This window comes from Oppia nitens, unplaced genomic scaffold (genome assembly GCF_028296485.1).
Source record: "Oppia nitens isolate AA-2021 unplaced genomic scaffold, nextdenovo-longstitch-racon4-pilon3 scaffold1_pilon_pilon_pilon, whole genome shotgun sequence".
In the NCBI taxonomy this organism is placed as follows: Eukaryota; Metazoa; Arthropoda; class Arachnida; order Sarcoptiformes; family Oppiidae; genus Oppia; species Oppia nitens.
The window spans coordinates 8,894,309-8,909,581 of NW_026533199.1; the positions used below are offsets into that span (position 1 = coordinate 8,894,309).

A 15,273-nucleotide genomic window follows, 5' to 3' on the forward strand; every position below is an offset into this window, starting at 1 on the left:
TAATTTTAATTTACTTTACCGGTGTTATATTTTTCTTAAAATAATTGTAATCATTAAACATTATTATGAAAAAATATCTTTTGTAACAATGTTTGATATAAGTAAATATAACAAATATTTGTCAATATTGTTTTACAAACTATAAAATAATATTTAAAATTATTATAACATTGATTTTTAATGTTTTCTATTTTATTTTATTAATTTTTTTAAATATAAAAAATTTAATTTTCAACAAAAGTTATTTTACAGTGTTTTTGTAAATCATTTTTTCACTTTTTAAAACAATCTAAAGTATTTAAAACTACTTTTTAATTCCAAAAAATTGATATTTTATTTACTGTCAAAATTTTATATGTTTTACGTATTGATTTATATTTTAATTTATACATGTTTAGTACATTTTATATATTTTGAATATTACAGTAATATTTTATAGTTTATCGTTGAAATGTAAAGAAATATTACACATTGTGTGAAAGATAGTGAATAAATCTGATTTATAATATGTATTGAATTGAATGGCAAAATATTATATAAAAATATATAACTTTTTTATAAAAAAAGGGATTGAAAAGAAAAAAACGCTAAAACCTATGGTTTTTAAGTTTCAAGAGTTATTGTGAAAGTAATAGTAAAATGTATAGTAAATATTGAAAATAAACATATTTTTCAATTTTCACTGCCCTTAAGGTTTAGTCAATAAAAATACAGTGCATTGAAACAAATCTAAGATAACATACAAAATATCAAATATATATATAATTTATATAAATGTTTAGTATTAAATGTATATAATAGTATAAAGAAAAACTGTTTAGCGGTAGAAATCATTTTTATATCATAAAATATGAAATTGAACCCAAAAATATGTTTAATATTATTGATAACAAAATACGATATATTTTTTCAAAAAAACCTATTGCTTATAATATAAGACAGTTATAAGAATAAACATAATTATGCCGTCAATTGACAAATAAAAATGTTTTTTTGTCGACTATTTGTGCAGTAAATTGGATTTTGAATACTAGAAATCAATTGTTATTCTTACTGTATTTTATACTCTATTATATTAATACTATTGTTTATCTGTTATTATATTTAAAGCCAAATGAATTATCATTAAAAAACAATTAATAACAAAAAAGTAAGATATTTAGTAAATAAAATCAACATTTTATCGATACTTTCATTTAACGCATTCCTTCTTTTCTCTGATTTTAAAAAATAAAATTAATTAAAAATAAACATATATACAAACATACATACATATATACATTCATACAAAATTTATTGTTATTTAATAAAAAATTTTATATCATTATATTATTGATAACAATGTTTAATGAACATCACACAAATAATTATAAACCAATGTTTAATTATGTATATGTATTGTACATACAGTATATCAATGTTAAATGTATTAGTTTGTAATATTTTCACATTAACATTTAACATCATTTTTAATTAAATTAATAAATTTTGGTAATTTGTATTAAAATCATTTGAATATAGCGTATAAATATAATATGCGATAAATATTATTATATAACAAATATAAATTTATACACTTTATATGAAAGCAATATTTTCAATAAATTGTATTTTTAAATGAAAAAAATATTTCTATATATAATAAATAGATTATATAAAGGATTGTCTGGTTTGTGAATGGATTGCAAATTTGCTCACTTATTATGTATAATAAAAAATACAAATTAATCGTGTTGTTATTATATATTTATTATTACTATTATTATTATATAGATTATTATATTATATCATTATTATTAAAGATGCACTCAAATCAGTTATAAATAATTAAAAATAAAAATGTATTCAAATTAAATATTGTCTATTATTTATATAAAATAGTTATTTATTTTAAATGTAAATTTAGAAATTTAAATTAAAAATTGTTATCAAAGTATTGTATTTAATATAATAATAATATTAATTAATAGCCTCTATTCCAGTCAATAGTATAAAGCATGGGTTGTTTGGACAGAAATTTTTGATAGTTATCGACAAAAACTTTGACACAATCTTTAGGTCGAGTGATAGCAGAGTTGTGTGGAGTAATCGTCACTTTTGGATGAGACCAGAGAGGACTCGAGTCGGGTAACGGTTCGCATTCAAACACATCCAGTACTGCACCGCTAATCCATTGATTATTTAAAGCTTTAATTATTTCACTTTCGGCTATCACTGAACCTCTTCCTATGTTTATAAAAACGGGTTTCTTTGCGGCACAAAGTTTGAGTATATCATTGTTTAAGAGACCAGTTGTTTGCGGTGTCGATGGCAATACACTAATCAGATAATCACAATCGGGTAATACGTCGTCCAATTTTGTCGAGTATTTATCAATCGATAGTCCAGTTCTTTGTGACCGTCCATAAGCCAGTACTCGAGCTCCTAATGTCTGAAATTTGTTGGCCATATAAGTTCCGATAGCACCGGTTCCGCCGAGTATACAAATTGTCATTTCGTTAATACACTTGAAATCCCAAACAATATTTTTTTCCCATTTCTTATTAAGTTTGCTATTTATATAATCTTTGAAAAAATTGCGTTCATTTATAATGATGTGTCCAATAGTATACTCAAACATAGACTGACCAAATGATTCCCCGGAAAATCTAGTAATTAGATGTTGTGGAGGTTTTTGACCACTTTTCGACAACCAGTTCACATACCAGTCAATGCCAGCCCAAGTATTTTGCATCCATTCAACATTTGGCAACTTATGCAATGTCTGGGCCAATAGGTTTGGATCTCCAAACACTATGTTTGCCTCCTGAAGATCACTGATCTCTTGGTCACCAATATTTAAGTTCAAATCAAACTTACCGCTCCATTCGGTTAATCCTATATTAATTATTTGACAATTAGGCAGTGCTTTGACAGTTGTTTCAAATAATTGAGGAATTTGTGATAAAACATGAATTGTTTTATAAACCATTATTTGAATCACACTTTTAATTAATTTTTAAAAAATATATTTTATATTTGTATAAAATAATTACACACTACAGGAATTAGACACATAGACAGTACAGTACAATGATTGTTAAATATTATATGTTCAAACAAAACGACCTTGAGCCTTAAATTGTATAATACAGTTAGGGTTTGTAATGATTCACTCACTCGTCTTATTATCCAAAAGTTCCCTATTTTCCTTCTTCTTGGAAATTCCCAGAGAGTAGGAAACATAGGGAACTTTTGGAATAAAAAACAAAGGTCTAAATTTGCCCGAACCATAACTACAGTATATGTATAACATTTAGGGTTCGGGCAAATTACACCCTCGTATTATTTCCCAAAAATTCATTATTTTCCCTCTCATTTGAAAATACAAGGAATCTATTTCCTTGATCTTCCACTTATTGAACTCTAAACAACAAATTATAAGATTTGAATAACAAATGTTGTATTAAACTGTATTTTGAGTATTATTGTTAAATAGTATCACTAAATTAATTGAATACAAATTTATTTTTAAATATTTCAGTAAAATTTTATGCAAAAAATAAAGTTTTGGTATTATTTATTTTAAAAATATAAAATATATTTTCATTTCTAACGAACTATGGAGGGAAAATAAAATATTTTTCCTATTTTCCTGGAAAATTGGAGATTTTATTAGGGAACTTCTCTCCCTTAGAAGTTGCCCTAACTTTAATAACATTATATCATACCTTACAAGTACAATATACAGGTAAGAAGGCGGTCAATCGATCTTGAGCGGCGTATTTTTTTGAATAACTTTTGGACGGTAAGAGATAATTTAATTTTGTAAAATACATTTAAGAATATCATATCGACCACACTTAATATATACGAAATCACAAAACTAGGATGACCAGATATACAAAATATCAAGACCAACGCAAGACACTATGCTACAGCTCAAACTACTACTTATAAATTTTTTATGACAATGTAAATTTGTAGTCAAGAAATAATAGTTTAATATAAAAAAAGAATCATCAAAATCAGATTGGTAGTTTTGTTTATATGGCTCCTCAAGTTTGGCATAAATCATATATAAAATAGTCTAAAATAAAAATGACGTTATTTATGACTATTATATATTTATAAGATTAAATTTTCAATTATATTATTACTAAATTTAAAAACAAAATTTTAATATGTCGACTAGTTTTCGAAATAATCGACTTTCAATATAAATCACACTATTGTAATTTGATATTATAATTTATATTGAAAGTCGATTATTTGCTATTAACTAGTCGACATATTAAAATTTTGTTTTTAAATTTAGTAATAATATGAAAATCTTCATTTAATAAGTATATAATATTCATAAATAACGTCTATTTTATTTTAGACAATTTTATACAATGTGATTTATGACAAACATAACAAGGTATAAAAATAAAACAACAAATCCGATTTTGATGATTCTTTTTTTATATTAAACTATTATTTCTTGACTACAAATTTTCATTGTCATAAAAAATTTGTCAGTTGTAGTTTGAGCTGTAGCATAGTGTCTTTCATTGGTCCCGATATTTTGTATATCTGGTCATCCTAGTTTTGTGATTTCGTGTATATTAAGTGTGGTCGATATGATATTCTTAAATGTATTTTACAAAATTAAATTATCTCTTACCGTCCAAAAGTTATTCAAAAAATACGCCGCTCAAGATCGGTTGACCGCCTTCTTATATAAATTATAAATATAAATTTATATACCTTATAAACTACAATATCATCAAATTGTTTATTTATTTACTAATTTAAAAGTACTATTAATAGTACAGTAATTTGCCAAATATTTTAATATTGTTTACTTGATTGTAAACACACTTTTGATTGACGCAAATAATTTAAACTTATCTTAGTTTTAAATTATCAAAACTTATAAAATCTATAAAACAAAATATAATAAATTTCATGATTTTATTAATAAATTGTTGAAAAAAGCTGACATTGGAATTATTCTAAAATATTTTGGACTTTTAAAAAATTGTATATTTGTATAACAAGAAAAATCTAAACATATTTGGTGTATAAATTAAATTATAAATATATACGTACTGTATATATAAATTATATAATTTGCAAAATATTTAAGGAAAAATAACATTATGAATAAAGTTTTCATTAAAAATCTTTTTTAAAAGTGATTTTTAATAATAAATTTAGTCATTGAAAATATTGCGAGATTTCAAACATCAGTCACTTTATCAAATGAATTGCCATTAATAGCACCCGTACTCTGTTGTCCAGAATTAGTACTCGATATCGAGTCCTGTCGACGCACTGATGATCTTTGGCTCAATGTCTGTGAAGCCAGACTTGTATTGTCTGATATGGGACACACATAGTCGTCATATTCGACATCTGCTTTGCGTTTCTTTTTCAAAGTGAACTGTCCTTTTTTATATACCTAACCATATATATAATATTAACAAATTACTAAAAAAATTATAATCAATTAGTAATAAAAACTAAATCATACCTTTACTTTGGCGCCAACAATGAGTGGCACATAGTTTGGTTGGTTTTCGTGATCACGTTTGGCGCGACACAAGTCATTGCCAACTAATTGTTTAAACTTAATAGATATGTGTCGTCGTAACAGAGTTTTGGAGTTAGGAATAGACAAGAGTGTAGCAAAAAGGTCGGCATTGAATGCCAACTCGTATACAATAAGCCCGCCGTGAACTCCGGATCCCCGTAGGTTTGGGGCAAACTCTGACAGATCTATTGAACGCAACCATTCCATCACTCGATGCGATGTCCATAAAGTTATTTCTTCGGGTATCCATTCATTAATGTTGGTCTCGTCGGAACCGGCCCTACGTTTAAGACATTGACTGTTGAACTAAATATAGAAAAAAATATTTGTTAAAAAATAAATTTCAATAATAATATATTTTGTGAAAAACTTACCTTTTGTTCTCTCAGCACTTTTATACCGTATCTGATACTCGAGTGATGCAATTGACTCGTTATCTTTAGCGCTAACAAGTCTTCAACTGTCAAATAGTGAAGCACTCGACCATCAATTCGTGCGTCAATAAAGACATCTTTATATTGGGGAAGTCCTATGTCATCGAGCCATCGCGCAACCCATAGATAGTCCAACTGATCCGCACATTTACTCAGTTCATCTAATTCTTGATTCATTGAAGAGACAGCTAAACGCAACTTCTTTCGATGCAAAGCATTACGTATTCCCAGTTCTTTTTCGACCTCCTGAGCTGTGGCACGCATTAGGTGTTCACCATTTTTACACCAACGCTTACAGTCATTGACATACATTCCCAAACCAATTATTGAAAACCAATCGGCCACTAAATTTGTGTCCCAACGAGAAAACGGCAAATTTACGCTAAAAATTCAAATAATTTAATGATAATATTTTAACATAATATACTGTATAATATTTACTGTATTAAGTACAGTACATAAGATATAATACTTAATGCTTTTCTTAACGCTGGGAGAATAGCCAAGTCTTGGACCAGAAGTTGATCGAAATCCTCCTCTTGTGAAGGGATTATCTGACAATCCAGAAGAAGAAGAAGGGCTTCTCTTAGGTCTTAAGAGAATAAATATTAATCATTTGTAAATCACAACAATAGTTCGTAAAATACATTACCGACTGAATATCCTTTTAAGACCTTTAGGTTTTGATTCTTTATTAGGCAATTGAATGCCAAACTGTAATGAATGAACAGAATTTGGTAACTCAGATGTCGATGAACGAGCAGATGATATGATTTGATCTTCTTTTGCTATATATTTCAAATAAATTAAAAATTATTATAAATAAACTAATTGTTAAGAAAATTCAAATAACATCAAATTAATACATTCAATCAATACATTCAATTAATACATCAAATTATTTCATAAGATATAAAGACATTTTAATATTCATACCAATGCTTGCAAACAACAGCCAATAAACAGTAAGATTAAAGAACATAAAAAATTTAGTTAATAGACAAATAAAGTTAACATATTTTAAGTCATTTGCTGTCTATTATGGTTTTGTATATAAAACCGTTAGTTGACTACAAAATCAATACACGATTGGTTAGAAAAAACATTGAAAGAAAATGAAATCCCTTCACCTAACTCAGGAGTACTTGAAGCCCTGCTTCCCTTAAGTCTAAAAATTGGTTTACCAAATGATACGACACCCGAATGTCTACTACTTGAATCCGACATATCGGTCGGCCGTAGATTATCATTAGAGCGATCCAATGATCGGTTATGAAGACTCGACATCGAGTTAGGTGTTGTTGGTGATCTGGCACTATCGTATGAATTGGTCATTTCATGTTGTTGTAACTGTTGCTGAATTTGGTGTAACACCTGAGCCCCGTGCAAGTGAGGTAATGTTGAATAGTTAGGAGTAGTTAATGTTTTTGATTTCATATCCTCGGCTGATGTCGAGCGAGTCATTGATGTTAAGGGTGACGGAGATGCACTGCGTTGTGTTGGCGGCGAATTGACGCGATATATGGCGGTCACTGAAGGAGATTGTCGTCCGCTAATAGTACTGTCGCGACGAGAAGTCGGTTCTGAATGTGATGATGTGTTTGAATATAGTCGAGGACTGATAGGTAGCGGAGGTTTGTCTGTCACACGAGACTCTTTGGGCGACTGAATTCGCTATGTATTTGTAAAAATAATTATTGTTTAAATCAAGAATAATTTGCAATTCAAAAAACATACGTTCCGTACAAAATCGTTTGTATATGACTTTCCTCTTAAAAGTGACAATTCGTGATCAGTTAGAAGATAGCCAGTAGTTCTGGCCATTTTCGCTAATGTCAGTCGAAGTGCAGATATTTCAGTCTCCCTTTCCAATAGTGTACTCCTTATAACAGATAATTCATTGTCTAGTTTGCGGGCTCTGTCTTCAACAGTAACCCTCAAATGTTCGCTTTGGCTTAACTCAAGTCTAAGTTTAGTCACTTCTGATAGAAGATCCAGTTTTGTTCCCTCGAGTGACGACTTGGTGAGCATCGACTGCTGATACATGTCTTCAGTGGCCATTAACTGACTTTTCGAGTTTTCCAATATTTCCTCCATTTCTGCTATTTTGTCGGATTGTGAATCAATTTGTTCGCTCATTATTCCCATCTAAACGCCAATTGAATTTGAATTGAATTAAATTATTTAAATAAAAACAAATAAAACGTGACTTAGTTTAAGGCCATATTCACAGCAAACATATAAATAAAAGCGTTTACTGATTGAATCATAAAGTTGTTTATCACTCAATTAATCCTAACCTTTCAGAAGGCTTTATAATTATAATGAGGTGTAATATAAAATATATATAACAATTACATACAGTGTTTAAGTGAATATTTCTGATAAGACCGGTTGGTATGCATTTATAATATAATTATAGTATATATGTTTCCTTTAGTTTATTACTCATTACAATTATAATTATTTAAATAAATGTTTTACTAATGATTTAATCAACAAAATTTCTATCATTTTTTGTGTTATTAGTATTAGAATTAAGTAAATTTTCATATATAATAATATATTTTAATAAATTTATTTTTCTAATGGCAAATAAATTAATAATATCATAAATTAATTATTATAATATATAGTAAATTAGTTATTATAAACAATAATTAATCATTTAATTAGTTTAATAATACTATTATTATATTAAATATTCATTTTAAAATGTAAATATATAAATAAAATATTGTAAATATTGTAATTAACTTAATTTAAAATTGTATTGATAACAGATTTTTATTTTTGATAAATGATATACAAAACTCATTTAAAAATAGCATTAAAAGGCATAAGATTTTGTTATTTTGAATACAATGTTGAGTTAAATTATGTGGAAATCCTCATTAAAAATGATTACATAAAACTTGAGTTAAAAATAGTAAACATTTGATTGAAGAGACGTTTTTGATATTATTTATTGTAAAACTATTATTTCAATTGGAGTCAAACAATAGTTTTTGAAATATATAGCATTTAATTTTGTTTATTTTTATAACAAATATGTTTGAATATAATTATTGTAAAGTAATTCAAACTTACAAAACAAAGTCATTTATGATTAAATAAAATAATTTTAAAATTTAATTTACATAATGATTAGCTTTATTACTAATGTCAAGAATGTAAGTGCAAATCAATTAAATAAATGAAAATATAATATAAAATTATTTTATAAATGTTATAAAAGATACTATACTTAAAAATTTTTGCTTTGGGTGTAATAAAGTATAATTGAGGAGTTATGACATTTCTCGAGGGTTTCTAATAAATTGTTTTTACATACTTTTCAATTATTTTTTATATAAAACATAATATCAAAACAAATAATCACATTTCAAGCCATAACAATAATTAATTAAAAATGTTTTGCTACTTAGAAATAAGTTCATTATTATAAATTAATTTTTATTAAAAAAGTTGCACTTTAGAAAAATAATTTTATACTTATAATTAAATTTATAAATGTGCCATTTATTTACTAAATTTATATAGTATAGTATTTACTAACTTATACATTATATAATCAATAAATTAAAGTAATATTGATACTATCAACAGTTTAATCATAAAAAATGTTTTTGACATAATTTTAAAAACTTCATCTCAGCAAATGTATTATTAATTTTAAATTAGCATTATTAATAGTAAGTAAGTTAAATATTTAATTAAAAACATTTATAACAAAGTTTTATAAATGTAGAGTTAAATATTGTCAATAAATAATATATATATATATATATATAAATAAATTTATGAAAAAATAAATAAATACCTGAAGAATGAGATGTTGTCTTTCAGTTTCATAATAATCAAGTTTCTCATGAATTTTGTCAGTCTCTTGAAAATTCTGCAAATATAATATATATATATACTGATAATGTTTGATAATTGCAAAAAAACAATTTAATTAATTATTTAAAAATCATTCAAAACTAAATTATAAAATATTGTCTATTTTGATATCGATTGAACTTAAATGAAAGACTCGAACAAATATAACAAAGAGACAGATATTTATTGAAGAAATGGGAACAGAAATTGTCGGAACAGGTATTAAAAGGATTGGAAAACCTTTCTATAATAGAGATTCTCGTGTAGTGTGTGATGATGTGGAACGACATGATCCCAATAGTTGGGAGCAAACGGATCGATATACATGTGAGCAGAGTTAAGGCCACAATGATTGCACCGATAGTTGCGTTTGGCTACGAGTGACGGCGTAAAACTAGTAGCCGTGTCTCTCATTTGCAATACACGAGAAGTGGACAGTTGTTCCTCATAGGGAAGTGATTCACAACAGTGACAACAAGCACAGGAATGCATTGATGGCTGACTCTGTGGTCTCATAGGTCTAGTCACTGGTCTTGACTGTCGTTCGGGTCTCTCATCGATGTCTGAATGAGACGAATGTTTAGATTTAATATTCTTGTGCTGTAAATCTGCTATCGATTCGGTCCAAACAGAGTCGGTCTCATTGATCAGTGGACTCGGTGTCGGTGTTGTCGACTCCGAGTCCGAGTTTTCAGCAGAATTATCATTTGTCGACTTTTTAATTGATAGAGTAGATGAAGATTGCGATGAATTGTTAGACCACATAGTCAACAGTATATACAAGTTATAACATTTATAATATTAATGTCAAAATTATCAAAAGTATAATTTTGATTTGATTTGATTGTCGTTAAGTCAAACAGTGAGTCATTTTGAAAACAAGTAATTTAAATGTCATAAAATGACATTCAATTGAATTGTCAATTATTTTGATGACTTCGGGAATTCACAAATGACTGAACAAATGAATGATTGAAATCCAAAAACATGTATCACATAAACACTGATTTAAATCAAAATCAATTTCAACACATTTTTAATGAAAATTTTCATAATTTTAAATATAATTTACTTTTAAGTTAAACAATTATTATAAATTACAAACTACTTTAATAGATATGACAAATCATCGATTTTTAAGACATCAAATTTATTATAAATTTATAACTTATAAACTGTATGTCTACTACTCCTTAAAATACATCGACTAATACAACAAAAGTAGTCAAAAATCTACTCCAGAGTTCAGTTAGTGTTAAGATTTATTATCAAAAAAAATATTCAACAAATGATGCCAAAAGTAGATGATATGAGATGTATGTGTTTGTGTTTGTTTGAGTGCTTTTATCATAGGTTAGGGTGGATATGAATAGCTTTTAGAAATAACAACACATATTATACCGTACTGTCTATAGTTTTATAAAGTCATAGACTATAAAAACATTACTTTAATATTATGTTTTGAGTAGCAAAACTTTGATAGCAAACCATTGCTTTTAATAAATAGCTTATACAATATATATAAATAATATAATGTTTACATATAATACTAAACATTTAATTTCACAAGAATTGCACTTTTATTTTGAAAAATTGTTGAAAAGTGAGAATTATAAATAAAAATTCTTGATTAATACTAAAAATAATGACAAACTAATAATAATTCATTCAACAAAAAAAATCATTTTACGCTTATTTCTTAACCGATAAATATTTTTGGTTCTAGACTTTTGTTTTAAAATTTATGATATCGTATAAACAAATATTGATAATATATGACTTCTAAACACATTCAATATAATAAATACATATAAATTAGTTACACTATGAAAACACTTTTTCGTTATCATTTAGTAACAAAGTGTTTATATTATATGACAAAAATTATTGCAAATTATTGCTCACAAATTTTACCAAAAAAAAAATCTGCTTTTAGACGAAAAATTTTAACTAATATTGTCTCGAAAAACCCTAAATTTAAGTGCTATTTGGCACAACCTTACATATAAATATACCGTATATACACACAGTATACTGTATTTTGTTTGCATATGCGATGTTTGTCATGACATGGAGGTATAGTTTGGTTATGGTTATGGCTCATAGCCAACGCATATTATTTATACATCAAAAACTTATATAAACACACTCAACAAAATTAGTTTCCTATACTATCGGTGCTCTAAACATAAACTGTTAAATAATTTGCCAAAAGTTCAAATAACTTAAGAGTGACTGAGTGTGTGTGTGTGTGTGTGTGAGTGAGTGAGTGAGTGAGTGAGTGAGTGAGTGAGTGTGAGTGTGTGTGTGTGAGARAGAGAGAGAGAGAGAGAGACGTGTCTGAACACTAAAAACAATAACATATATGAGATTATAAAAAATTTATCAATAGATAAATCTTTGCCATTTAGATCGCAATGACATTAAAATAAAGGTTTTCAATACTAAAAATCAATGACAGATCACTGACATTAATGCCTTAATTTACAGTATATTTGTCGCTAATTTTAAGATAAAACCAATATTTTCTTAAATATTGTAAACAACAGATTCATTCATAACTTTAAATCTAATTTTGAAAATCATTAAAATGTTTAGAGAAAACAAAACAATTTTTATAACAATTTGTTTTTCACATAAATGTGTTATGAATTATAAAACAAATTACAAAACAATTACCGGTTTTGATAAAATGTTAAAATCTTGAGATGTCTTATTGAGTGGCGACCAACTCTTGAGGTATTTGATGAGTACATCAGTCAATAGTCGACGAATGTCTTTATCGGCAACTGTTTTATTTGTCATCTGATTGTCGCTGATATGTAAGTCATTCAATTCAGACAATAAATTCTTCAGTTTTTGTTGTCTATTGTTGAATGAATAGCTATTATAAGAAAAGTGTTGTGTGTTTTCCGACATCGGAGTCACACAACTAATGTCTGGACTCATCATTGAATCACAACCTAATAAAATGGACAATAAGTTAGACAATGTAATCAATAAATAGATTTGTCATTAATTTTGGTGATAATTACTTGCAATGATGCCATCCATCTGTTGAAGAGCTAAATGCAAGACCTTTGATGCCTCTAATATCTCGTAGTCATCGCTATTATTATTATCACAATTACTAGCAATCATCAGCTCGTTGTCCATCATTTGTATCGACGATGTCTTCACTTTATTATCAAAAAATTGGTTACCATTTGTTTGATCCAAACTTGTATTGTTGTACTCATTATTATAACTCATTATTTGATTTTGATTTTCAATGATATGTTTTGTTAAATAATTTGCTTAAAAAAATAAACTTTACGTTCAATTAAATAAAATAATAAACTTTTAAATATTTAAAAGTCATTTGAAATAAACTTTTGTTTTGTTATTCACTTATTTTAATCAAACATTTTGTCATTTATTTTGTAAAAAACTTTATTGTTTTGTTTTCCCTTAAAAATAAAGTAATCGTTTTATACAATATTAATAGTATACAATAAAACAACACTTCAACCTATTTAATGTATAATAGTATAATATTTAACTTTAATTTATTATTATTTTATTTATAATTTATAAAATAGTTTAAAATCATTTTCAAGTAAATTAATATTTTGTAATATTTAATTTCTATTTAATTGATTTAATAATTTGTAATTATAAAATGTTAATTATATATCGTCGAGGATTGACTGTACATTATGAGCTAATTCAACAATAATGGCATGAATTATACTTTTAAGTAAAATAGGCATAAAATATATTATTTTGTATTATTTCGTACAATACTGTACTGTAGTTTCAATGTTACAGTAATATAAATAAAAGTTATTTTATGTTACTGTATGTCTTATTTTGGTATTAATTAAATTTCATATTTAATTAATTCAAATATTATTTTTTAAATAATCAAAAATCTATCCAAAAACTTTTTGGTGTTAAATATAGATACAAAAAAATTATATCATATGTTATACACATTTTTAGGATTTTCAACAAATGACAGCACTTATCAAAAAAATATGTTAATTATGAATAAAATAAAATTTTTAGATGACAAACAAGTTTTACAATAAATTTTTTAGTATTTTTTATATACAGTAAATATACCATAAATATGAAATAATTGAAACAAATGACACAAACATATACAGTATATATTTATTTTATAATTTTATTTGAAAATAATTGAAAAAATCTTAACTACTGAAAAATGCTTAAAATTAAATAACTTTACAAATGATAAATATTTATAAACAACTAAATAAACTAATTATTATAGTAATTATGTTGATGTTTGTTTGCATTTGTAATTTTGCGTTTATAATCAATGATATGCTTTCCTTCAATTTGATTCACTTCAGAGACTGGCAATGATTTGCCGAACAGTCCTGAACTCCACTTGAGGTACTCTCTGAGATAACGGCCATAAAATATGTCATCCCATTTAGCGCCGGCCACTCTCTCGTTGGACACTTTATAACTCTTGTTTATATTCAGTGCTCCGGTAACGGGATTCAGTTTACAACAACCAATGTCCTCTTCAGTGGGAATGCCGTCGGGAAACGACATGGGAATCAATTTGATTAAATGCTTTACTTTCCAAAGCAAACCATTAAAGTGTGGTGTATTGGGAACTACTATACGGATATCATTTTCCCTCTGATGCAAACCCAAGTGCGACAACACATACTTCTCGTGCCTTAATATAAGAAGAAATATCATAACAATTAAATCTATTGATAATTAAAACTACTGTCCAATTCATCGGTCTATTACCAGGGAATGCGGGCCATTGTTTTGTATCTCCAGACCAAATGAAATGGTGACACGTGTTGATCATTGATTTCTCGTTGTCTCAATTGGTTCATCTCATTGATCTGATCTTCAATGGACTCTTTGTTGATCCCAAATGGGTATCTGTAAGCGCGTGTGTGTCTCCTCTTGTAATCAAATGGTCCCTTATATATGGTTTCATATTGAAAGTTGAACTTCAAATTGAATCTCTTCTGGATGTGAAAGAGTGATATAAAACCCATTCTTCTGTTGGTATCAACCGAAAGGTTCAATCGTTTGTTTACTATTAGTATAAATATATTAATATATTATTGCATTTGTTTTATAATTATATATAAATAACGTATCATTCAATAGAAATATAAAACTCTAATATTAATATAAAGTTATGGCTTAAATCGTAAAATATAAATATAAAAAATATTGAATTTTCTGCAGTTATATCATACTTGAAATTAAATGTTAGTTTTATTATTAATTATTATTTAGTTAGGTTAGTCTGGGATGGGTGTGAGGTTAGGAAGTGGTTGGGTGGGTGGGAGTGGGTTTGGGGCAAATAATTTTCTACTGGCTGTCTATAATATAGATTTGTTCCAAATTATT

At 26.5% G+C, this 15,273-nt stretch overlaps 3 protein-coding genes across 6 annotated transcripts; all 3 read right to left on the minus strand.

The window, feature by feature from the left end:
- Window positions 1-1,941: 1,941 nt before the first annotated feature.
- LOC128952138 (glyoxylate/hydroxypyruvate reductase A-like) lies at window positions 1,942-3,068 on the minus strand. Its single transcript, XM_054297480.1, has one exon. It carries the CDS (start codon window positions 2,969-2,971, stop codon window positions 1,964-1,966), a length of 1,008 nt encoding a protein of 335 aa, XP_054153455.1. The 5' UTR covers window positions 2,972-3,068; the 3' UTR covers window positions 1,942-1,963.
- Window positions 3,069-5,189: 2,121 nt separating this feature from the next.
- LOC128953059 (liprin-beta-1-like) lies at window positions 5,190-13,258 on the minus strand. 4 transcript variants are annotated; one of them, XM_054298560.1, is made up of 10 exons: window positions 12,912-13,258; window positions 12,556-12,839; window positions 9,818-9,892; window positions 7,741-8,142; window positions 7,125-7,668; window positions 6,647-6,782; window positions 6,467-6,586; window positions 5,935-6,376; window positions 5,501-5,866; window positions 5,190-5,428 (listed from the first exon to the last, which is right to left on the minus strand). In XM_054298560.1, the coding sequence occupies exons 1-10, from the start codon at window positions 13,126-13,128 to the stop codon at window positions 5,207-5,209; spliced, it is 2,808 nt and encodes a 935-aa protein (XP_054154535.1). In that variant the 5' UTR covers window positions 13,129-13,258; the 3' UTR covers window positions 5,190-5,206. The 4 variants fall into 4 exon arrangements, with proteins under 4 accessions (XP_054154535.1, XP_054154536.1, XP_054154534.1 ...); XM_054298561.1 differs by having other exon boundaries at window positions 7,179-7,668; window positions 7,732-8,142; XM_054298559.1 differs by having other exon boundaries at window positions 7,732-8,142.
- Window positions 13,259-14,085: 827 nt separating this feature from the next.
- LOC128952263 (uncharacterized) lies at window positions 14,086-14,963 on the minus strand. Its single transcript, XM_054297622.1, has 2 exons — window positions 14,653-14,963; window positions 14,086-14,575 (listed from the first exon to the last, which is right to left on the minus strand). Exons 1-2 carry the CDS (start codon window positions 14,910-14,912, stop codon window positions 14,143-14,145), a joined length of 693 nt encoding a protein of 230 aa, XP_054153597.1. The 5' UTR covers window positions 14,913-14,963; the 3' UTR covers window positions 14,086-14,142.
- Between the last annotated feature and the right edge of the window lie 310 nt (window positions 14,964-15,273).